The 25,742-nt window shown below is 46.3% G+C and overlaps 1 protein-coding gene across 1 annotated transcript in view; it reads left to right on the plus strand.

Moving 5' to 3' along the window:
- The first annotated feature begins 317 nt into the window (after window positions 1–317).
- LOC120066503 (1-phosphatidylinositol 4,5-bisphosphate phosphodiesterase zeta-1-like) overlaps window positions 318–25,742 on the plus strand; it is a 48,974-nt gene continuing 23,549 nt past the window's right edge. The window contains 4 exon segments of the mRNA XM_039017917.1: window positions 318–507; window positions 2,691–2,892; window positions 6,118–6,262; window positions 6,964–7,119. Coding sequence (XP_038873845.1) covers window positions 318–507; window positions 2,691–2,892; window positions 6,118–6,262; window positions 6,964–7,119 — 693 coding nt within the window.

Genomic DNA, 25,742 nt, shown 5'->3' on the forward strand with positions numbered 1-25,742 from the left:
TGTCAACTACAGTATGAGTATTGTAAACGGTAAACTATTATAAACTGTAAACTATTATAAACTGTAAACTATTATAAACTGTATACTATGAGTCCCTTCTATGTCCCAGTGGGTTCTTGGGGACTGTGTCTTAAAGAAGAAATGCATTTTATTTAACAATTTAAAAAATAAGTTACCTCAGCCACGCGAATACAACAATAGCACAAATGAAAAACCATTGAGGATGAAAAAACAATGAAGTCAAACGGGTTTGTTTCCACAGGGGCCAGGGTGAGACCTGGGTCAGGGGGCTTGAGGACTCTGTTTGCTGGGGGACAATGAAGAAGAACAAGGCCCCCACCTCCAGAAGGTCAGAGATACAGAACATCTACCAGTGCTACTCCTCCGGGAGGAATACTCTGGCCGCCTCCGCTCTCCTCAGGTTCCTACACATGGAGCAGATGGAGGCAGCAGCCAATCAGGAGACAGCGGAGGGCTTGATTGACAGATATGAGATTGAGGAGACAGGTGAGTGAAAGGGGATGAGGTGGGACTTGGTACAGTTCTGTACTATCATGATGCACAATTAATTAGGTTTCCTTGTTCACTTTTACTCATTTTTATTGTTACAGTACAGTCGTGGCCAAAAGTTTTGAGAATGACACAAATATTAATTTTCACAAAGTTTGCTGCTTCAGTGTCTTTAGATATTTTTGTCAGATGTTACTATGGAATACTGAAGTATAATTACAAGCATTTCATAAGTGTCAAAGGCTTTAATTGACAATTACATGAAGTTGATGCAAAGAGTCAATATTTGCAGTGTTGACCCTTCTTTTTCAAGACCTCTGCAATCCGCCCTGACATGTTGTCAATTAACTTCTGGGCCACATCCTGACTGATGGCAGCCCGTTCTTGCATAATCAATGCTTGGAGTTTGTCAGAATTTGTGGGTTTCTGTTTGTTCACCCACCTCTTGAGAATTGACCACAAGTTCTCAATGGGATTAAGGTCTGGGGAGTTTCCTGGCCATGGACCCGAAATATCGATGTTTTGTTCCCCAAGCCACTTAGTTATCACTTTTGCCTTATGGCAAGGTGCTCCATCATGCTGGAAAAGGCATTGTTCATCACCAAACTGTTCCTGGATGGTTGGGAGAAGTTGCTCTCGGAGGATGTGTTGGTACCATTCTTTATTCATGGCTGTGTTCTTAGGCAAAATTGTGAGTGAGCCCACTCCCTTAGCTGAGAAGCAACCCCACACATGAATGGTCTCAGGATGCTTTACTGTTGGCATGACACAGGACTGATGGTAGCGCTCACCTTGTCTTCTCCGGACAAGCTTTTTCCGGATGTCCCAAACAATCGGAAAGGGGATTCATCAGAGAAAATGACTTTACCCCAGTCCTCAGCAGTCCAATCCCTGTATCTTTTGCAGAATATCAGTCTGTCCCTGATGTTTTTCCTGGAGAGAAGTGGCTTCTTTGCTGCCCTTCTTGACACCAGGCCATCCTCCAAAAGTCTCACTGTGCGTGCAGATGCACTCACACCGGCCTGCTGCCATTCCTGAGCAAGCTCTGTACTGGTGGTGCCCCGATCCCGCAGCTGAATCAACTTTAGGAGACGGTCCTGGCGCTTGCTGGACTTTCTTGGGCGCCCTGAAGCCTTCTTCACAACAATTGAACCGCTCTCCTTGAAGTTCTTGATGATCTGATAAATGGTTGATTTAGGTGCAATCTTACTGGCAGCAATATCCTAGCCTGTGAAGCCCTTTTTGTGCAAAGCAATGATGATGGCACATGTTTCCTTGCAGGTAACCATGGTTGACAGAGGAAGAACAAAGATTCCAAGCACCACCCTCCTTTTGAAGCTTCCAGTCTGTTATTCAAACTCAATCAGCATGACAGAGTGATCTCCAGCCTTATCCTCATCAACACCTGTGTTAACGAGAGAATCACTGACATGATGTCAGCTGGTCCTTTTGTGACAGAGCTGAAATGCAGTGGAAATGTTTTTTGGGGATTCAGTTCATTTGCATGGCAAAGAGGGAATTTGCAATTAATTGCAATTCATCTGATCACTCTTCATAACATTCTGGAGTATATGCAAATTGCCATCATACAAACTGAGGCAGCAGACTGTGAAAATTAATATTTGTGTCATTCTCAAAACGTTTGGCTACGACTGTACAGTAGTTATGTATGACTGTACCCCTACCAGGCATTTTGTTAGCCTCAGCTGAGTCACATGTGATGACACCACTTGTTTCAGATTAGAACAGACACAAGTCTTTTTAGCATCTCCTGCCGCTATACAAACAGCACCATAGAAATGCCACGCTGCGACAGGCATAGAGGCATCCGTCTGACATGACGAGACAGGAAATAAAACGAAGACAGTCAAGCTCATCAGTGGACTAGCACAACAAGACACTTTCTTAATTGTCACATTTATTTATTTATTTAACCTTTATTTTTTTTAACTAGGCAAGTCAGTTAAGAATAAATTCTTATTTACAATGACAACCTACCGGGGAACAAGGGGTTAATTGCCTTGTTCAGGGGCAGAAAGACAGATTTTTACCTTCCAAATACTTCCTTCTCTCCTCACGTCCTCACGGTACATATGCAAGTAAAGTAGTACATCCAACTGAGTGATTGTTTTCTGTTGATTTAAAAAAAAAAAAACTCAACCTCTGCGTATCCCTGGCAGCTAGAGAGAACAGAACCATGACATTCGAGGGATTCTACAGATACATGGAGTCTAAAGACTGTAGTGTGTTTGACCAGATACACACGTCTGTGTACCAGGATATGGACCAGCCTCTGTGTCACTACTTCATCTCGTCTTCTCACAACACCTACCTCACCGGGGACCAGCTGGTCGGCAAGAGCACCCTGGACGCCTATATCAGGTAATTACAACTGCCTATGTCAGGTAGTAACACTACCTATGTCAGGTAATTACAACTGCCTATGTCAGGTAATAACACTACTTATGTTAGGTAATTACAACTGCCTATGTCAGGTACTAACACTACCTATGCCAGGTAATTACAACGGCCTATGTCAGGTAATAACAACTGCCTATGTCATGTAATAACACTACCTATGTCAGGTAATTACAACTGCCTATGTCAGGTAATTACAACTGCCTATGTCAGGTAATTACAACTGCCTATGTCAGGTAATAACACTACCTATGTCAGGTAATTACAACAGCCTATGTCAGGTAATAACACTACCTATGTCAGGTAATTACAACAGCCTATGTCAGGTAATAACACTACTTATGTCAGGTAATTACAACTGCCTGTGTCAGGTAATAACACTACCTATGTCAGGTAATTACAAATGCCTATGTCAGGTAATAACACTACATTTGTCAGGTAATTACAACTGCCTATGTCAGGTAATTACAACTGCCTATGTCAGGTAATTACAACTGCCTATATCAGGTAATTACAACTGCCTATGTCAGGTAATAACACTGCCTATGTCAGGTATTACAACTGCCTATGTCAGGTAATAACATTACCTATGTCAGGTAATTACAACTGCCTATGTCAGGTAATAACACCACCTATGCCAGGTAATTACAACTGCCTATGTCAGGTAATAACACTGCCTATGTCAGGTATTACAACTGCCTATGTCAGGTAATAACACTACCTATGTCAGGTAATTACAACTGCCTATGTCAGGTAATAACATTACCTATGTCAGGTAATTACAATTGCCTATGTCAGGTAATAACACTACCTATGTCAGGTAATAACACTACTTATGTCAGGTAATTACAACTGCCTATGTCAGGTAATAACAACTGCCTATGTCATGTAATAACACTACCTATGTCAGGTAATTACAACTGCCTATGTCAGGTAATAACAACGGACTATGTCAGGTAATAACACGACTTATGTCAGGTAATAACACTACCTATGTCAGGTAATTACAACAGCCTATGTCAGGTAATAACACTACCTATGTCAGGTAATTACAACTGCCTATGTCAGGTAATAACATTACCTATGTCAGGTAATTACAACTGCCTATGTCAGGTAATAACATTACCTATGTCAGGTAATTACAACTGCCTATGTCAGGTAATAACACTACCTATGTCAGGTAATAACACTACTTATGTCAGGTAATTACAACTGCCTATGTCAGGTAATAACAACTGCCTATGTCATGTAATAACACTACCTATGTCAGGTAATTACAACTGCCTATGTCAGGTAATAACAACGGCCTATGTCAGGTAATAACACGACTTATGTCAGGTAATAACACTACCTATGTCAGGTAATTACAACAGCCTATGTCAGGTAATAACACTACCTATGTCAGGTAATTACAACTGCCTATGTCAGGTAATAACACTGCCTATGTCAGGTAATAACACTGCCTATGTCAGGTATTACAACTGCCTGTCAGGTAATAACATTACCTATGTCAGGTAATAACAACTGCCTATGTCAGGTAATAACAACTGCCTATGTCAGGTAATAACACTGCCTATGTCAGGTATTACAACTGCCTGTCAGGTAATAACATTACCTATGTCAGGTAATTACAACTGCCTATGTCAGGTAATAACACCACCTATGCCAGGTAATTACAACTGCCTATGTCAGGTAATAACACTAGCTATGTCAGGTAATTACAACTGCCTATGTCAGGTAATAACACTAGCTATGTCAGGTAATTACAACTGCCTATGTCAGGTAATAACACTACCTATGTCAGGTAATTACAACTGCCTATGTCAGGTAATTACAACTGCCTATGTCAGGTAATAACACTGCCTATGTCAGGTATTACAACTGCCTATGTCAGGTAATAACATTACCTATGTCAGGTAATTACAACTGCCTATGTCAGGTAATAACACTACCTATGTCAGGTAATTACAACTGCCTATGTCAGGTAATAACACTACCTATGTCAGGTAATACAACTAGTTAAGAAATGGCTTCTGCTGGTTGTATATCCACTGCTGTTCTTTAAAGATTAAACCCTCTCCTCTCAAACCGCAGTGTCTGCTCTCTTAGTCTCTCCTTCATATTCAGTAATGCAGCCTCTCCATCCGCTAACTAAAGGACAAAAAGGAGGTGAACTGAGTGAGAAGGGGCTGATGGCAGCAGAACTAGGCCATTATTGGTCCTCTGAGACCAGTAGAGTACTCTCTCTCTCTCTCTCTCTCTGCTGTAATATACTGTCTTTCCCCTGTGTATAATATAGAGTACTCTCTCACTCCTGTCTAATACAATGTCTGCATCCCAAATGACACCCTATTCCCTATATAGTGCACTACTTTTGAAGGTTCTGGTCATAAGTAGTGCACTATGTAGGGAATAGGGTGCCATTTGGGATGCAGTCCTGTCTCACACTCGTCTGTAATAGACTGTAGTAAAGCCCTCTAATTGAGTGACTGGGGAGGATGTCTGGTGGGGGGGCCTGATGGGTGGGCCTGGTTCACTCAGCTAATGAACGGGGAGGTGACTGGGGAGGGGAGGTGACTGGGGAGGGGAGATGACTAGGGAGGGGAGGTGACTTGGGAGGGGAGGTGACTTGGGAGGGGAGGTGACTTGGGAGGGGAGGTGACTGGGGAGGGGAGGTCTGGTTTACACAGCTAAAGAACGGGGAGGTGACTGGACTCTGTGTCTAGCCCTGCAGGGGAGCAAAGGGAGGAAAGGGAGAACTGAATCAGGAGCGTAAAGAACACAAAGACCAACAATGAATCAAACCAATATTACTGTACGTTCAGTGTGACAAGTCTGTGCAGATGGTAGCTAGTGTGCCAGAAGGAAATCCTCCCTTTTTGTTTCTGTGCTTTTAAATGGCCATACATTTTGATATGATGGTTATTAACTCATTAATCATTCAACGTTTTGGTACTGAATAACGCAAAATTGGAAATCAAATCATAATCGAAAACATAATTTCTTTGACCGGTCTGCAGAATGAACTTTCATATCCTGTAAAACAGTGTGAGTGATATACTAGGAAAGAAATAAGGTTTGGGTCTATTATCTACTTTTATCAGTTGTTGCCTGTATGTCGCTGGTAAACTGTCCTCATTCCTCCTCCTAGTAATCATCTTGTGTCCATCCATCTCTCTGTGTCCTCAGTGCGCTGAGGAGAGGTTGTCGTTGTTTGGAGATTGACTGCTGGGACGGTCCTAGTGCAGAGCCTATAGTCTACCATGGTCACACTCTGACCAGCAAGATCCTGTTCAAGGACGTCATCACTACCGTGGAGCAGCATGCCTTCGAGGTAGGACCTACACCACAGATAAAGAACTAACAACAGTGTACATTTTTAGGACATACCCACTTACTTTGATATAAGTCCCATAGTGTTGTCTAGGAGGGTAATGGAAACAGAACGTTGCCTCAGGGTTCTACTGTACGGTCTCCCGGGTGGCGCAGTGGTCTAGGGCACTGCATCGCAGTGCTAGCTGCGCCACCAGAGTCTCTGGGTTCGTGCCCAGGCTGGGCTGGGTTCGCGCCCAGGCTCTGTCGCAGCCGGCCGCAACCGGGAGGTCCGTGGGGCGACGCACAATTGGCATAGCGTCGTCCGGGTTAGGGAGGGTTTGGCCGGTAGGGATATCCTTGTCTCAGTATGTAAAATGTAATAAAATGTATGCACTCTACTGTAAGTCGCTCTGGATAAGAGCGTCTGCTAAATGACTAAAATGTAAATGTAAAATGTACTGCCTGGCGTGTTGTGTGGGTATTCCAGTTCACTGGCTACCATCTCTAATAGAGGTGTTATACACTGAAGGGGGGTCTCTTTGATTCTGGTTGCTTGGCAATGGGCTATTTACTGTGAAACGTGTTTATATTTTTAGTATGTGTATGGGATTCCTTTGGGAATTGAACCCAAACTGAGCCACACAGGATCTCCATCGCTGGTATGTTGATCTTGTGTCTTGCTGGCATGACAGAACCTTGAGAGAGACTATTCTGTGCCAGGTGTCTCCGTACCCAGTGATCCTGTCCCTGGAGAACCACTGTACCCCGACTCAGCAGGATGTCATGGCCCAGTACCTCACCTCCATCCTGGGGGAAAAACTGCTGTCCACCAGCCTGGACCTCACCAATCAGCCTGGACAACTGCCCAGCCCTAACGTAAACAGTACATTTACATTTGAGTCATTTAGCAGACGCTCTTATCCAGAGCGACTTACAGGAGAAATTAGGTTTAAATGCCATTACAGGTTTTTCACATAGTAGGCTCTGGGATTCAAACCAGTGACCTTTCAGTTACTGGCCCAACGCTTTTAACCGCTAGGTTACCTGCCACCCTAGGTTACCTGCCACCCTAGGTTACCTGCCACCCTAGGTTACCTGCCAGGCTACCTGCCACCCTAGGTCACCTGCCAGGTTGCCTGCCACCCTAGGTTACCTGCTAGGTTACCTGCCAGGTTACCTGCTAGAACAGCTAACATTTGTTTACAAGCTTAGTGAAAGTAATAAGATTCCCGGTTTTCAAATATTAGTAAATCAACTTAAACATAGAATACCACAAGCCACATCATCTTCACTACTTAAACATAGAATATACCACAATCCACATCATCTTCACTACGTAAACATAGAATATACCACAATCCACGTCATCTTCACTACTTAAACATAGAATATACCACAAGCCACGTCATCTTCACTACTTAAACATAGAATATACCACAAGCCACGTCATCTTCACTACTTAAACATAGAATATACCACAAGCCACGTCATCTTCACTACTTAAACATAGAATATACCACAATCCACGTCATCTTCACAACTTAAACATAGAATATACCACAAGCCACGTCATCTTCACAACTTAAACATAGAATATACCACAAGCCACGTCATCTTCACAACTTAAACATAGAATATATGTAACGGATGTGAAATGGCTAGCTAGTTAGCGGGTACGCGCTAGTAGCGTTTCAATCAGTTACGTCACTTGCTCTGAAACCTATTAGTAGTGTTGCCCCTTGCTCTGCAAGGGCCGTGGCCTTTGTGGAGCGATGGGTAACGATGCTTCGTGGGCGACCGTTGTTGATGTGTGCAGAGGGTCCCTGGTTCGCGCCCGTGTCGGGGCGAGGGGACGGTTTAAAGTTATACTGTTACATTGATGCTGTTGACCCGGATCACTGGTTGCTGCGGAAAAGGAGGAGGTTGAAAGGGGGGTGAGTGTAACGGATGTGAAATGGCTAGCTAGTTAGCGGGTACGCGCTAGTAGCGTTTCAATCAGTTACGTCACTTGCTCTGAAACCTATTAGTAGTGTTGCCCCTTGCTCTGCAAGGGCCGCGGCCTTTGTGGAGCGCTGGGTAACGATGCTTCGTGGGCGACCGTTGTTGATGTGTGCAGAGGGTCCCTGGTTCGCGCCCGTGTCGGGGCGAGGGGACGGTTTAAAGTTATACTGTTACATATACCACAAGCCACGTCATCTTCACAACTTAAACATAGAATATACCACAAGCCACGTCATCTTCACTACTTAAACATAGAATATACCACAAGCCACGTCATCTTCACAACGTAAACATAGAATATAGCTTTTGAGCTACATTCATTATTGTGCCTCTGTTTGTGCTGTTGAAGCTACAGCAGAGGAGATGTTATGTGGACTGGATCAATAATGTCCATGCTCAGTCTGTGCTGTTGAAGCTCCGGCAGAGGAGATGTTATGTGGGACTGGATCAATAATGTCCATGCTCAGTTTGTGCTGTTGAAGCTACAGCAGAGGAGATGTTATGTGGACTGGATCAATAATGTCCATGCTCAGTTTGTGCTGTTGAAGCTCCGGCAGAGGAGATGTTATGTGGGACTGGATCAATAATGTCCATGCTCAGTTTGTGCTGTTGAAGCTCCGGCAGAGGAGATGTTATGTGGGACTGGATCAATAATGTCCATGCTCAGTTTGTGCTGTTGAAGCTACAGCAGAGGAGATGTTATGTGGACTGGATCAATAATGTCCATGCTCAGTTTGTGCTGTTGAAGCTACAGCAGAGGAGATGTTATGTGGACTGGATCAATAATGTCCATGCTCAGTTTGTGCTGTTGAAGCTACAGCAGAGGAGATGTTATGTGGACTGGATCAATAATGTCCATGCTCAGTTTGTGCTGTTGAAGCTACAGCAGAGGAGATGTTATGTGGGACTGGATCAATAATGTCCATGCTCAGTTTGTGCTGTTGAAGCTACAGCAGAGGAGATGTTATGTGGACTGGATCAATAATGTCCATGCTCAGTTTGTGCTGTTGAAGCTACAGCAGAGGAGATGTTATGTGGACTGGATCAATAATGTCCATGCTCAGTTTGTGCTGTTGAAGCTACAGCAGAGGAGATGTTATGTGGACTGGATCAATAATGTCCATGCTCAGTTTGTGCTGTTGAAGCTACAGCAGAGGAGATCAATAAAGTCCCTTCGCTTTGTGAACTCTGCCAAAGCTGAACTCTGTCAGACGGAACTGAAACTTGTTCAGTAAGTGTAGACGGTGTCGTAAGCTTGTGCCTGAGCCAGCTCACAAGATATATGCCCCTGGTCTGATTGAGTGACTTTTCTCCACTGAGGAAAGAGAAACAGAGTTTATATTACGCGGCTCATTGCAGATTGCAGCACAGAAAATAGATACAATTAAAAATAAATTTAAAAAAATAAATAATAATTTTAAAAATGACAGAAAATAGATAAACTTAGTGCTCGATTAAATCAGATCCGCTTTAACCAACATCCACATGGCGGTTGTTTTGGCGATGTCAGAGGTGGAACTGCGTTAGAGCTGTCAAATCCGCAAGTGGCTCCTGGCATTATACCTAATGCGGACATTGGCTACACGGAGTCGCGTGAACCGAAATCCCATACAGCCTTGTTCACAAGTTGGAACAGTGGAATGTTCGATGTGATCTACACCTCCGTTAAGATGATAGAAACATGAATTAATTAGGTTAATGATTTTTCAATTTGAGCCTAATAATTATTTCTGTATTCCTACACTTTTTCCTTCTGAGCGGCTAACGCGAGTGGGGACGGGTACGGCTTCGTGACAGCGATCGATTTGACGGCTCCAGCTCAGTTCCACCTCCGACACCACCAAAACAACATCAGCTATGCAGGTGTCTGCCTTCGCGGTGGTTAACGTTTGATCTGATTGAATCTAGGCCTTAGATGAGATCCTCTGGGCTGTCCAATCTCACACTCCATCCGGGGAAATCAATGGATGAGATCGTCTGAAAAGGTCCACCACACGAACAGCGTTTAAATAGTTCAGTTGGCTATGTCCCAAATGGAACCCTGGTCTGCAGTAGTGCACTATATAGGGAATAGGGCTCTGGTCTAAAGTAGGGTACTATATAGGGAATAGGGCTCTGGTTTAAAGTAGTGCACTATATAGGGAATAGGGCTCTGGTCTAAAGTAGGGCACTATATAGGGAATAGGGCTCTGGTCTAAAGTAGGGTACTATATAGGGAATAGGGCTCTGGTTTAAAGTAGTGCACTATATAGGGAATAGGGCTCTGGTCTAAAGTAGGGCACTATATAGGGAATAGGGCTCTGGTCTAAAGTAGGGTACTATATAGGGAATAGGGCTCTGGTTTAAAGTAGTGCACTATATAGGGAATAGGGCTCTGGTCACTAGTAGTTCACTATATAGGGAATAGGGCTCTGGTCACTAGTAGTTCACTATATAGGGAATAGGGCTCTGGTCTAAAGTAGGGCACTATATAGGGAATAGGGCTCTGGTTTAAAGTAGTGCACTATATAGGGAATAGGGCTCTGGTCACTAGTTGTTCACTATATAGGGAATAGGGCTCTGGTCTAAAGTAGGGCACTATATAGGGAATAGGGCTCTGGTCTAAAGTAGGGCACTATATAGGGAATAGGGCTCTGGTCTAAAGTAGTGCACTATATAGGGAATAGGGCTCTGGTCTAAAGTAGGGCACTATATAGGGAATAGGGCTCTGGTCTAAAGTAGGGCACTATATAGGGAATAGGGCTCTGGTCACTAGTTGTTCACTATATAGGGAATAGGGCTCTGGTCTAAAGTAGGGTACTATATAGGGAATATGGCTCTGGTCTAAAGTAGGGCACTATATAGGGAATAGGGCTCTGGTCACTAGTTGTTCACTATATAGGGAATAGGGCTCTGGTCTAAAGTAGGGCACTATATAGGGAATAGGGCTCTGGTCTAAAGTAGTGCACTATATAGGGAATAGGGCTCTGGTCACTAGTTGTTCACTATATAGGGAATAGGGCTCTGGTCTAAAGTAGGGCACTATATAGGGAATAGGGCTCTTGTCTAAAGTAGTGCACTATATAGGGAATAAGGCTCTGGTCACTAGTTGTTCACTATATAGGGAATAGGGCTCTGGTCTAAAGTAGGGCACTATATAGGGAATAGGGCTCTGGTCTAAAGTAGTGCACTATATAGGGAATAGGGCTCTGGTCACTAGTTGTTCACTATATAGGGAATAGGGCTCTGGTCTAAAGTAAGGCACTATATAGGGAATAGGGCTCTGGTCTAAAGTAGGGCAATATATAGGGAATAGGGCTCTGGTCTGCAGTAGTACACTATATAGAGAATAGGGGTCTGTTCTAAAGTAGGGCACTATATAGGGAATAGGGCTCTGGTCTAAAGTAGGGCACTAGATAGGGAATAGGGCTCTGGTCTAAAGTAGGGCACTATATAGGGAATAGGGCTCTGGTCTAAAGTAGTGCACTATATAGGGAATAGGGCTCTGGTCACTAGTTGTTCACTATATAGGGAATCGGGCTCTGGTCTAAAGTAGGGCACTATATAGGGAATAGGGCTCTGGTCTAAAGTAGGGCACTATATAGGGAATAGGGCTCTGGTCTAAAGTAGGGCACTATATAGGGAATAGGGCTCTGGTCTGCAGTAGTACACTATATAGGGAATAGGGGTCTGTTCTAAAGTAGGGCACTATATAGGGAATAGGGCTCTGGTCTAAAGTAGGGCACTATATAGGGAATAGGGCTCTGGTCACTAGTTGTTCACTATATAGGGAATAGGGCTCTGGTCTAAAGTAGGGCACTATATAGGGAATAGGGCTCTGGTCTAAAGTAAGGCACTATATAGGGAATAGGGCTCTGGTCTAAAGTAGGGCACTATATAGGGAATAGGGCTCTGGTCTAAAGTAGGGCACTATATAGGGAATAGTGCTCTGGTCTAAAGTAGGGCACTATATAGGGAATAGGGCTCCGGTCTAAAGTAGTGCACTATATAGGGAATAGGGCTCTGGTCTAAAGTAGTGCACTATATAGGGAATAGGGCTCTGGTCTAAAGTAGGGCACTACATAGGGAATAGGGCTCTGGTCTAAAGTAGGGCACTATATAGGGAATAGAGTGCCATTGCATATTTAGATTTCCTCATTCCTCTGCCCGCAGTTCATCTGTGGAATAGTCTGCCTCTATTTGAACCCCTGCTGGTGATGACTGTCTGATAGGGCAGGAAGGAGACTGGTACAGGCTGCCTGCTGGTGATGACTGTCTGATAGGGCAGGAAGGAGACTGGCACAGGCCGCCTGCTGGTGATGACTGTCTGATAGGGCAGGAAGGAGACTGGTACAGGCTGCCTGCTGGTGATGACTGTCTGATAGGGCAGGAAGGAGACTGGTACAGGCTGCCTGCTGGTGATGACTGTCTGATAGGGCAGGAAGGAGACTGGCACAGGCCGCCTGCTGGTGATGACTGTCTGATAGGGCAGGAAGGAGACTGGTACAGGCCGCCTGCTGGTGATGACTGTCTGATAGGGCAGGAAGGAGACTGGTACAGGCCGCCTGCTGGTGATGACTGTCTGATAGGGCAGGAAGGAGACTGGTACAGGCCGCCTGCTGGTGATGACTGTCTGATAGGGCAGGAAGGAGACTGGTACAGGCTGCCTGCTGGTGATGACTGTCTGATAGGGCAGGAAGGAGACTGGTACAGGCTGCCTGCTGGTGATGACTGTCTGATAGGGCAGGAAGGAGACTGGTACAGGCTGCCTGCTGGTGATGACTGTCTGATAGGGCAGGAAGGAGACTGGTACAGGCTGCCTGCTGGTGATGACTGTCTGATAGGGCAGGAAGGAGACTGGTACAGGCTGCCTGCTGGTGATGACTGTCTGATAGGGCAGGAAGGAGACTGGTACAGGCCGCCTGCTGGTGATGACTGTCTGATAGGGCAGGAAGGAGACTGGTACAGGCCGCCTGCTGGTGATGACTGTCTGATAGGGCAGGAAGGAGACTGGTACAGGCCGCCTGCTGGTGATGACTGTCTGATAGGGCAGGAAGGAGACTGGTACAGGCCGCCTGCTGGTGATGACTGTCTGATAGGGCAGAAAGGAGACTGGTACAGGCTGCCTGCTGGTGATGACTGTCTGATAGGGCAGGAAGGAGACTGGTACAGGCCGCCTGCTGGTGATGACTGTCTGATAGGGCAGGAAGGAGACTGGCACAGGCTGCCTGCTGGTGATGACTGTCTGATAGGGCAGGAAGGAGACTGGTACAGGCTGCCTGCTGGTGATGACTGTCTGATAGGGCAGGAAGGAGACTGGTACAGGCCGCCTGCTGGTGATGACTGTCTGATAGGGCAGGAAGGAGACTGGTACAGGCTGCCTGCTGGTGATGACTGTCTGATAGGGCAGGAAGGAGACTGGTACAGGCCGCCTGCTGGTGATGACTGTCTGATAGGGCAGGAAGGAGACTGGTACAGGCCGCCTGCTGGTGATGACTGTCTGATAGGGCAGGAAGGAGACTGGTACAGGCTGGCTGCTGGTGATGACTGTCTGATAGGGCAGGAAGGAGACTGGTACAGGCTGGCTGCTGGTGATGACTGTCTGATAGGGCAGGAAGGAGACTGGTACAGGCCGCCTGCTGGTGATGACTGTCTGATAGGGCAGGAAGGAGACTGGTACAGGCCGCCTGCTGGTGATGACTGTCTGATAGGGCAGGAAGGAGACTGGTACAGGCCGGCTGCTGGTGATGACTGTCTGATAGGGCAGGAAGGAGACTGGTACAGGCTGCCTGCTGGTGATGACTGTCTGATAGGGCAGGAAGGAGACTGGTACAGGCCGCCTGCTGGTGATGACTGTCTGATAGGGCAGGAAGGAGACTGGTACAGGCTGCCTGCTGGTGATGACTGTCTGATAGGGCAGGAAGGAGACTGGTACAGGCTGCCTGCTGGTGATGACTGTCTGATAGGGCAGGAAGGAGACTGGTACAGGCCGCCTGCTGGTGATGACTGTCTGATAGGGCAGGAAGGAGACTGGTACAGGCCGCCTGCTGGTGATGACTGTCTGATAGGGCAGGAAGGAGACTGGTACAGGCCGCCTGCTGGTGATGACTGTCTGATAGGGCAGGAAGGAGACTGGTACAGGCCGCCTGCTGGTGATGACTGTCTGATAGGGCAGGAAGGAGACTGGCACAGGCCGCCTGCTGGTGATGACTGTCTGATAGGGCAGGAAGGAGACTGGCACAGGCCGCCTGCTGGTGATGACTGTCTGATAGGGCAGGAAGGAGACTGGTACAGGCTGCCTGCTGGTGATGACTGTCTGATAGGGCAGGAAGGAGACTGGTACAGGCTGCCTGCTGGTGATGACTGTCTGATAGGGCAGGAAGGAGACTGGTACAGGCTGCCTGCTGGTGATGACTGTCTGATAGGGCAGGAAGGAGACTGGTACAGGCTGGCTGCTGGTGATGACTGTCTGATAGGGCAGGAAGGAGACTGGTACAGGCTGCCTGCTGGTGATGACTGTCTGATAGGGCAGGAAGGAGACTGGTACAGGCTGCCTGCTGGTGATGACTGTCTGATAGGGCAGGAAGGAGACTGGTACAGGCCGCCTGCTGGTGATGACTGTCTGATAGGGCAGGAAGGAGACTGGTACAGGCCGCCTGCTGGTGATGACTGTCTGATAGGGCAGGAAGGAGACTGGTACAGGCCGCCTGCTGGTGATGACTGTCTGATAGGGCAGGAAGGAGACTGGTACAGGCCGCCTGCTGGTGATGACTGTCTGATAGGGCAGGAAGGAGACTGGTACAGGCTGCCTGCTGGTGATGACTGTCTGATAGGGCAGGAAGGAGACTGGTACAGGCTGCCTGCTGGTGATGACTGTCTGATAGGGCAGGAAGGAGACTGGTACAGGCTGGCTGCTGGTGATGACTGTCTGATAGGGCAGGAAGGAGACTGGTACAGGCTGCCTGCTGGTGATGACTGTCTGATAGGGCAGGAAGGAGACTGGTACAGGCTGCCTGCTGGTGATGACTGTCTGATAGGGCAGGAAGGAGACTGGTACAGGCTGCCTGCTGGTGATGACTGTCTGATAGGGCAGGAAGGAGACTGGTACAGGCCGCCTGCTGGTGATGACTGTCTGATAGGGCAGGAAGGAGACTGGTACAGGCCGCCTGCTGGTGATGACTGTCTGATAGGGCAGGAAGGAGACTGGTACAGGCTGCCTGCTGGTGATGACTGTCTGATTAGAGGACAGAGGTTTTGTATGTGTGTGTGTGTGTGTGTGCACGTGTGTGTGCGTGTTTATGTGTGTGTGTTTGTGCGTGTGTATATGTTTGTGTGTGTGTGTGTTATAGATGTATTAAAGAAGTCATAGATGGGTATTATGCATGACTGTGTGAGAATATGATTTGATGTACATATCAATCATCATTTTTTACGTCTTTTGAGGAATATATAATATAATTAAGTGGAATGCACAGGTTTGAATGGGTTTAGAGCTTGATCTGAGTTCTCAGCCCCTTACTCATACACGGTCACTCAGTCGTCATGTGATCTGGGATGAGTTCCCAGCCCCTTACTCATACACGGTCACTCAGTCGTCATGTGATCTGGGATGAGTTCCCAGCCCCTTACTCATACACGGTCACTCAGTCGTCATGTGATCTGGGATGAGTTCCCAGCCCCTTACTCATACACGGTCACTCAGTCGTCATGTGATCGGAGATGAGTTCCCAGCCCCTTACTCATACACGGTCACTCAGTCGTCATGTGATCTGGGATGAGTTCCCAGCCCCTTACTCATACACGGTCACTCAGTCGTCATGTGATCTGAGATGAGTTCCCAGCCCCTTACTCATACACGGTCACTCAGTCGTCATGTGATCTGGGATGAGTTCCCAGCCCCTTACTCATACACGGTCACTCAGTCGTCATGTGATCTGAGATGAGTTCCCAGCCCCTTACTCATACACGGTCACTCAGTCGTCATGTGATCTGAGATGAGTTCCCAGCCCCTTACTCATACACGGTCACTCAGTCGTCATGTGATCTGGGATGAGTTCCCAGCCCCTTACTCATACACGGTCACTCAGTCGTCATGTGATCTGAGATGAGCCGTACTTATAGTGACAGACAGTCATGTACAGAACGGCCAGTCCTAGCATATATGGTGTCACAACATATACACTAATATTAGGCTTCCTCCAGACGTGACGCTTGGCCTTCAGGCAAAAGAGTTCAATATTGGTTTCATCAGACCAGAGAATCTTGTTTCTCATGGTCTGAGAGTCTTTAGGTGCCTTTTGGCAAACTCCAAGCAGGCTGTCATGTGCCTTTTACTGAAGAGTGGCTTCCGTGTGGACACTCTACCATTAAGGCCTGATTGGTGGAGTGCTGCAGAGATGGTTGTCCTTCTGGAAGGTTCTCCCATCTCCACAGAGGAACTCTAGAGCACTATTGTGTTATTATTATTACACACAAATGATCATGTTACTAAATCACTCTGGCTCACATGAAATGTTGTCAAAACGATTGTAGGCTAACTGACTCATCAAACTGTAAATTGCTCTGGATGAGAGTGTCTGCTGAATGACTGAAAGGGGAAATCTAGCCTGCATGAACGCTGCTCCATGGTATAATAATAATAGTAATAATAATTTAGTGGGTGCTTATTTTTGTCCTGTTCCACACATATACAAGTGTGTTTTGTAGGCATGTGTGAACAGGATTATTTTTTTTTTGCACCCTTGTAGAGTGGGGTCACGGCCGACTCCCCCCGAGACACCCTCGTAGAGTGGGGTCACGGCCGACTCCCCCCGAGACACCCTCGTAGAGTGGGGTCACGGCCGACTCCCCCCCGAGACACCCTCGTAGAGTGGGGTCACGGCCGACTCCCCCCGAGACACCCTCGTAGAGTGGGGTCACGGCCGACTCCCCCCGAGACACCCTCGTAGAGTGGGGTCACGGCCGACTCCCCCCCGAGACACCCTCGTAGAGTGGGGTCACGGCCGACTCCCCCCCGAGACACCCTCGTAGAGTGGGGTCACGGCCGACTCCCCCCCGAGACACCCTCGTAGAGTGGGGTCACGGCCGACTCCCCCCCGAGACACCCTCGTAGAGTGGGGTCACGGCCGACTCTCCCTGAGACACCCTCGTAGAGTGGGGTCACGGCCGACTCCCCCCCGAGACACCCTCGTAGAGTGGGGTCACGGCCGACTCCCCCCGAGACACCCTCGTAGAGTGGGGTCACGGCCGACTCCCCCCCGAGACACCCTCGTAGAGTGGGGTCACGGCCGACTCCCCCCCGAGACACCCTCGTAGAGTGGGGTCACGGCCGACTCCCCCCCGAGACACCCTCGTAGAGTGGGTTCACGGCCGACTCCCCCCCGAGACACCCTTGTAGAGTGAGGTCATGGCCGACTTCCCCTTAGACCATATTATATTATCTTATATACAGAGCCTTCAGAAAGTATTCAGACCCCTTGACTTTTTCCAAATTTTTTCACGTTACAGCCTTATTCTAAAATGTATTAAATAAATAAAAAATCCTCAGCAATCTACACACAATACCCCATAATGACAAAGAAAAAAATAAATATATATACATTTTAGCAAATGTATAAAAATTAAAAACAGAAATACCTTATTTACATAACTATTCAGACCCTTTACTATGAGACTCGAAATTGAGCTCAGGTGCATCCTGTTTCCATTGATCATCCTTGAGATCTTTCTACAACTTGATTGGAGTCCACCTGTGGTAAATTACATTGATTGGACATGATATGGAAAGGCACACACCTGCCTATATAAGGTCCCACAGTTGACAATACATTTCAGAGTAAAAACCAAGCCATGAGGTCAAAGGAATTGTCCGTAGAGCTCCGAGACAGGATTGTGTTGAGGCACAGATCTGGGGAAGTTTACCAAAAAAATGTACGCAGCATTGAAGGTCCCCAAGAACACATTGGCCTCCATCATTATTAAATGGAAGAAGTTTGTAACCACCAAGGCTCTTCCTAGAGCTGGCCACCCGACCAAACTGAGTAATCGGGGGAGAAAGGCCTTGGTCAGGGAGGTGACTCTGACAGAGCTCTAGAGTTCCTCTGTGGAGATGGGAGAACCTTCCAGAAGGACAACCATCTCTGCAGCACTCCACCAATCAGGCCTTAATGGTAGAGTGTTCACACGGAAGCCACTCCTCAGTAAAAGGCACATGACAGCCCGCTTGGAGTTTGCAAAAGGCACCTAAAGACTCTCAGACCATGAGAAACAAGATTCTCTGGTCTGATGAAACCAATATTGAACTCTTTTTCCTGAAGGCCAAGCGTCAAGTCTGGAGGAAGCCTGGCACCATCCCTACGGTGAAGCATGGTGGTGGCAGCATCATGCTGTGGGGATGTTTTTCAGTGGCATGGACTGGGAGACTAGTCAGGATCAATGCAAATATGAACGGAGCAAAGTACAGAGAGATCCTTGATGAAAACCTGCTCCAGAGCACTCAGGACCTCAGACTGGGGCGAATGTTCACCTTGCAACAGGACAACGACCCTAAGCACACAGCAAAGACAACACAGGAGGCTTCAAAGACAAGTCTCTGAATGTCCTTGAGTGGCCCACCCAGAGCCCGGTCTTGAACCTGATCAAACATCTCTGGAGAGACCTGAAAATATCTGTGCAGCGACGCTCCCCATCCAACCTGACAGAGCTTGAGAGGATCTGCAGAGAAGAATGCGAGAAACTCCCCAAATACACGTGACAAGCTTGTAGCGTCATACCCAAAACAACTTGAGGCTATAATCAATGCCAAACGGGCTTCAACAAAGTACTGAGTAAAGGGTCTGAATACTTATGTAAACATTTCTAAAAACCTGTTTTAGCTTTGTCATGATGGGGTATTGTGATGTCATTATGGGGTATTGTGATGTCATTATGGGGTATTGTGTGTAGATTAATGAGGGGGGGGGAATAAAATGTAATACATTTTTGAATAAGGCTGTAACCTAACAAAATGTGGAAAAAGTAAAATTATTTCCAAAGGCACTGTAATGTTACCCAGACGTTAGAGAGCAGAGTGCTTGAGGAAGGATTGTCGTAACCACATGGATTTGAAAGGTATGAAATTCAAAGTGAAAGGTATGTGAGTCTATTTACTGGTGGAGGAGATTCCACTATCCCATATGTATTGGCTCTGGATGCTTCAGGATATCATATATTTTCAGTTCGCCCTGCATTGTTTGTATATGGTTATGGAACCAAGATGGCTTTTGAAAAATACCAAACCACCGTTTCTTAACTCTCAACACATTGCTGCTCATCAAGTGAAACCAGAGTTCTGTGATATTGTCTTTGATTTTAAAACGGAGCATACATATAAGTGATTTAACATCCGGAGCTGTTGGGTGTTTCTTTCTACCATCGCTACGTGTGTGTGTGTTGTTGACTGACTGTGTGGGGATATGAACTCAATGATTTATACATAATATTGGACATAATACGGCCTGGCCTTAGTTATCTTTATTCTTTTAGTTAGGTCAGGGTGTGACATTTGTGTGTTTTTGTCTCGTCTAGGGTGTTTGTCTCGTCTAGGTTTTTTTTTGTAGAGTTCATGGGGTTGTGTTCAGTGTAGGTGTCTATGTAAGTCTATGGTTGCCTAGATTGGTTCTCAATTAGAGACAGCTGTCTATCGTTGTCTCTGATTGGGAGCCATATTTAGGCAGCCATAGTCATTAGGTAGGTTGTGGGTAATTGTCTATGTGTAAGTTGCCAGTGTCTGCACTTAGTGTTTGTATAGCTTCACTTTTGTTTATTGTGTAAAGTGTTGTTCGTTTCGTCTTCATTAAAAAAGGAAGATGTATAGATATCACGCTGCGCCTTGGTCCTCTTCTCTTCCACAATACGACGAGCGTGACAATATTATTGGTAATAAAATGGGACACCGTTATTAACCCTGTATTGACAAAGACATTCAACAATGGGCGTGGCAGAAAGATTTATCCAGAGTATAAAGTACAAGGTTAATAATATATAATAATATGTAATATGCAATTTAGCAGATGCTTTAATCCAAAGCGACTTACATTCATGCGTGCATACATTTTACATACGGGTGGTCCTGGGAATTAAACCCACTATCTTGCAGTTGCTCTTTAAGTTATTTGTTTTTCCTAAAGTTTAACAGATTATAAGTAAATCTACTACTGTCTTGTAGTGTTGTGAGGTGTTATAAAAAAAAAAATTGTGAGATGTTTTAACCCTCCCCCCAGAAACACATCTCTACCTGCCCCCCCCACACCCTCCCCCAGAGACACATCTCTACCTGTCCCCCCCCAGAAACACATCTCTACCTGCTCCCCCATACCCTCCCCCAGAAACACATCTCTACCTGCTCCCCCACACCCTCCCCCAGAAACACATCTCTACCTGTCCCCCCATAAACACATCTCTACCTGCCCCCCCCACACCCTCCCCCCATAAACACATCTCTACCTGCCCCCCCACACCCTCCCCCATAAACACATCTCTACCTGCCCCCCCCACACCCTCCCCCCAAAAACACATCTCTACCTGCCCCCCCACACCCTCCCCCCAGAAACACATCTCTACCTGCCCCCCCCACACCCTCCCCCCAGAAACACATCTCTACCTGCCCCCCCCACACCCTCCCCCCAAAAACACATCTCTACCTGCCCCCCCCACACCCTCCCCCCAAAAACACATCTCTACCTGCCCCCCCACACCCTCCCCCCAGAAACACATCTCTACCTGCCCCCCCACACCCTCCCCCCAGAAACACATCTCTACCTGCCCCCCCACACCCTCCCCCCAGAAACACATCTCTACCTGCCCCCCCACACCCTCCCCCCAGAAACACATCTCTACCTGCCCCCCCAACATCCTCCCCCCAGAAACACATCTCTACCTGTCCCCCCCCACATCCTCCCCCCAGAAACACATCTCTACCTGTCCCCCCCCAGAAACACATCTCTACCTGCCCCCCCCACACCCTCCCCCCAGAAACACATCTCTACCTGCCCCCCCACACCCTCCCCCAGAAACACATCTCTACCTGTCCCCCCCCAGAAACACATCTCTACCTGCCCCCCCCACACCCTCCCCCCATAAACACATCTCTACCTGCCCCCCCCACACCCTCCCCCCATAAACACATCTCTACCTGCCCCCCCACACCCTCCCCCCATAAACACATCTCTACCTGCCCCCCCCACACCCTCCCCCCAAAAACACATCTCTACCTGCCCCCCCACACCCTCCCCCAGAAACACATCTCTACCTGTCCCCCCCCAGAAACACATCTCTACCTGCCCCCCCACACACCCTCCCCCCAGAAACACATCTCTACCTGCCCCCACACACCCTCCCCCCAGAAACACATCTCTACCTGCACCCCCAAACCCTCCCCCCAGAAAACGGAACACATCGTGTTCGTGAGAGTCTCGTCTTTCCATAAAAGGGGTAATAATAGTTTTGTAGGCCAAATGGTTCAGACGCTACATACGACTTTGGGATGTCTCATTGTCAAAAAACAGATATCTCTAGCAAACTCACAGATTTTTATGGGGATATATTCGCAACATTTTCAAAGATTTTACTGAGTTGCAATTTAAATAAATTCAAATTTAAATAAATTTAAATAAATCCCTAATGCATGGATGTCACATGACTGGGAATACAGATATGCGTATGTTGGTCACAGATATCTTTTTTAAAAAAAAGTAGGGGTGTGGTTCAGAAAACTGCAGTCAGGTCAAAACCTTGGTGAGGATGACGAGCACGCAGATGAGCTTCCCTGAGACGTTCAAGACCCCGGTGAGGATGACGAGCACGCAGATGAGCTTCCCTGAGACGGTATCTGACAGTTTGTGTAGAAATTCTACGGTTGTGGAAACCCACAGTTTCCTCACCTGTCCGGGTGGCTGGTCTCAGATGATCCCACAGGGGAAGGAGGTGAAGGATGTGGAGGTCCTGGGCTGGTGTGGAGGTCCTGGGCTCCCTCTCTGGTTCCCCCCTCCCTAGCCCCCAGCCCTCCCTCTCCGGTTCCCCCCTCCCTACTTCCCCCACCAAAATAATAAAAAAGAAATACAAATGATAAGGAACCATTTTCAGACCTTCATAGTTTAGTTAGTAGACTTGATGTTACGGTGGGTAATGAAGATAAAAGAAAGAAACAAGTAAATATTACAGAATGTAAACAGTCAAATAGACACTTCTAGCTGCAGGAGCACTAGCTCTTAATCCATTGGCAGAATTTATTATCAGAAAAATGGTTTATGTTCCCACAGGTTTATTTATTTATTTATTTAACATTTATTTAACCAGTTAGGCCAGTTGAGAACAAGTTCTCATTTACAACTGCGACCTGGCCAAGACAAAGCAAAGCAGTGCGACACAAACAACACAGAGTTACACATGGGATAAACAAACGTACAGTCAATAACACAATAGAAAAGTCTATATGCAGTGTGTTGAAATGTAGTAAGATTAGGGAGGTAAGGCAATAAATAGGCCATAGTGGGGAAATAATTACAATTTAGCATTAACACTGGAGTGATAGATGCGCAGAAGATGAATGTGCAAGAGGAGGTACTGGGGTGCAAAGGAGCAAAAAAATTAATAACAATATGGGGATGAGGTAGTTGGGTGGGCTATTTACAGATGGGCTATTTACATGTACAGATGCAATGATCGGTTAGCTGCTCTGACAGCTGATGCTTAAAATCAGTGAGGGAGATATGAGACTCCAGCTTCAGGTGAATTGTGGATGGCCAGATTATTCTATCTGCTAAAGTGAGATATGAGACTCCAGCTTCAGGTGAATTGTGGATGGCCAGATTATTCAATCTGTTAAAGTGAGATATGAGACTCCAGCTTCAGGTGAATTGTGGATGGCCAGATTATTCAATCTGTTAAAGTGAGATATGAGACTCCAGCTTCAGGTGAATTGTGGATGGCCAGATTATTCAATCTGTTAAAGTGAGATATGAGACTCCAGCTTCAGGTGAATTGTGGATGGCCAGATTATTCTATCTGCTAAAGTGAGATATGAGACTCCAGCTTCAGGTGAATTGTGGATGGCCAGATTATTCTATCTGCTAAAGTGAGATATGAGACTCCAGCTTCAGGTGAATTGTGGATGGCCAGATTATTCAATCTGCTAAAGTGAGATATGAGACTCCAGCTTCAGGTGAATTGTGGATGGCCAGATTATTCAATCTGTTAAAGGGAGATATGAGACTCCAGCTTCAGGTGAATTGTGGATGGCCAGATTATTCTATCTGCTAAAGTGAGATATGAGACTCCAGCTTCAGGTGAATTGTGGATGGCCAGATTATTCTATCTGTTAAAGGGAGATATGAGACTCCAGCTTCAGGTGAATTGTGGATGGCCAGATTATTCTATCTGCTAAAGTGAGATATGAGACTCCAGCTTCAGGTGAATTGTGGATGGCCAGATTATTCTATCTGCTAAAGTGAGATATGAGACTCCAGCTTCAGGTGAATTGTGGATGGCCAGATTATTCTATCTGCTAAAGTGAGATATGAGACTCCAGCTTCAGGTGAATTGTGGATGGCCAGATTATTCTATCTGTTAAAGGGAGATATGAGACTCCAGCTTCAGGTGAATTGTGGATGGCCAGATTATTCTATCTGCTAAAGTGAGATATGAGACTCCAGCTTCAGGTGAATTGTGGATGGCCAGATTATTCTATCTGTTAAAGGGAGATATGAGACTCCAGCTTCAGGTGAATTGTGGATGGCCAGATTATTCAATCTGCTAAAGTGAGATATGAGACTCCAGCTTCAGGTGAATTGTGGATGGCCAGATTATTCTATCTGCTAAAGTGAGATATGAGACTCCAGCTTCAGGTGAATTGTGGATGGCCAGATTATTCAATCTGCTAAAGTGAGATATGAGACTCCAGCTTCAGGTGAATTGTGGATGGCCAGATTATTCAATCTGCTAAAGTGAGATATGAGACTCCAGCTTCAGGTGAATTGTGGATGGCCAGATTATTCAATCTGCTAAAGTGAGATATGAGACTCCAGCTTCAGGTGAATTGTGGATGGCCAGATTATTCTATCTGCTAAAGTGAGATATGAGACTCCAGCTTCAGGTGAATTGTGGATGGCCAGATTATTCAATCTGCTAAAGTGAGATATGAGACTCCAGCTTCAGGTGAATTGTGGATGGCCAGATTATTCAATCTGTTAAAGTGAGATATGAGACTCCAGCTTCAGGTGAATTGTGGATGGCCAGATTATTCAATCTGTTAAAGGGAGATATGAGACTCCAGCTTCAGGTGAATTGTGGATGGCCAGATTATTCAATCTGTTAAAGTGAGATATGAGACTCCAGCTTCAGGTGAATTGTGGATGGCCAGATTATTCAATCTGTTAAAGTGAGATATGAGACTCCAGCTTCAGGTGAATTGTGGATGGCCAGATTATTCTATCTGCTAAAGTGAGATATGAGACTCCAGCTTCAGGTGAATTGTGGATGGCCAGATTATTCAATCTGTTAAAGTGAGATATGAGACTCCAGCTTCAGGTGAATTGTGGATGGCCAGATTATTCAATCTGCTAAAGTGAGATATGAGACTCCAGCTTCAGGTGAATTGTGGATGGCCAGATTATTCAATCTGCTAAAGTGAGATATGAGACTCCAGCTTCAGGTGAATTGTGGATGGCCAGATTATTCTATCTGCTAAAGTGAGATATGAGACTCCAGCTTCAGGTGAATTGTGGATGGCCAGATTATTCTATCTGCTAAAGTGAGATATGAGACTCCAGCTTCAGGTGAATTGTGGATGGCCAGATTATTCAATCTGCTAAAGTGAGATATGAGACTCCAGCTTCAGGTGAATTGTGGATGGCCAGATTATTCAATCTGTTAAAGTGAGATATGAGACTCCAGCTTCAGGTGAATTGTGGATGGCCAGATTATTCAATCTGTTAAAGTGAGATATGAGACTCCAGCTTCAGGTGAATTGTGGATGGCCAGATTATTCTATCTGCTAAAGTGAGATATGAGACTCCAGCTTCAGGTGAATTGTGGATGGCCAGATTATTCAATCTGTTAAAGTGAGATATGAGACTCCAGCTTCAGGTGAATTGTGGATGGCCAGATTATTCTATCTGCTAAAGTGAGATATGAGACTCCAGCTTCAGGTGAATTGTGGATGGCCAGATTATTCAATCTGTTAAAGTGAGATATGAGACTCCAGCTTCCGTTGAATTGTGGATGGCCAGATTATTCAATCTGTTAAAGTGAGATATGAGACTCCAGCTTCAGGTGAATTGTGGATGGCCAGATTATTCTATCTGCTAAAGTGAGATATGAGACTCCAGCTTCAGGTGAATTGTGGATGGCCAGATTATTCAATCTGTTAAAGTGAGATATGAGACTCCAGCTTCAGGTGAATTGTGGATGGCCAGATTATTCAATCTGCTAAAGTGAGATATGAGACTCCAGCTTCAGGTGAATTGTGGATGGCCAGATTATTC

The sequence above is a fragment of the Salvelinus namaycush genome, chromosome 21 (genome assembly GCF_016432855.1).
Source record: "Salvelinus namaycush isolate Seneca chromosome 21, SaNama_1.0, whole genome shotgun sequence".
In the NCBI taxonomy this organism is placed as follows: Eukaryota; Metazoa; Chordata; class Actinopteri; order Salmoniformes; family Salmonidae; genus Salvelinus; species Salvelinus namaycush.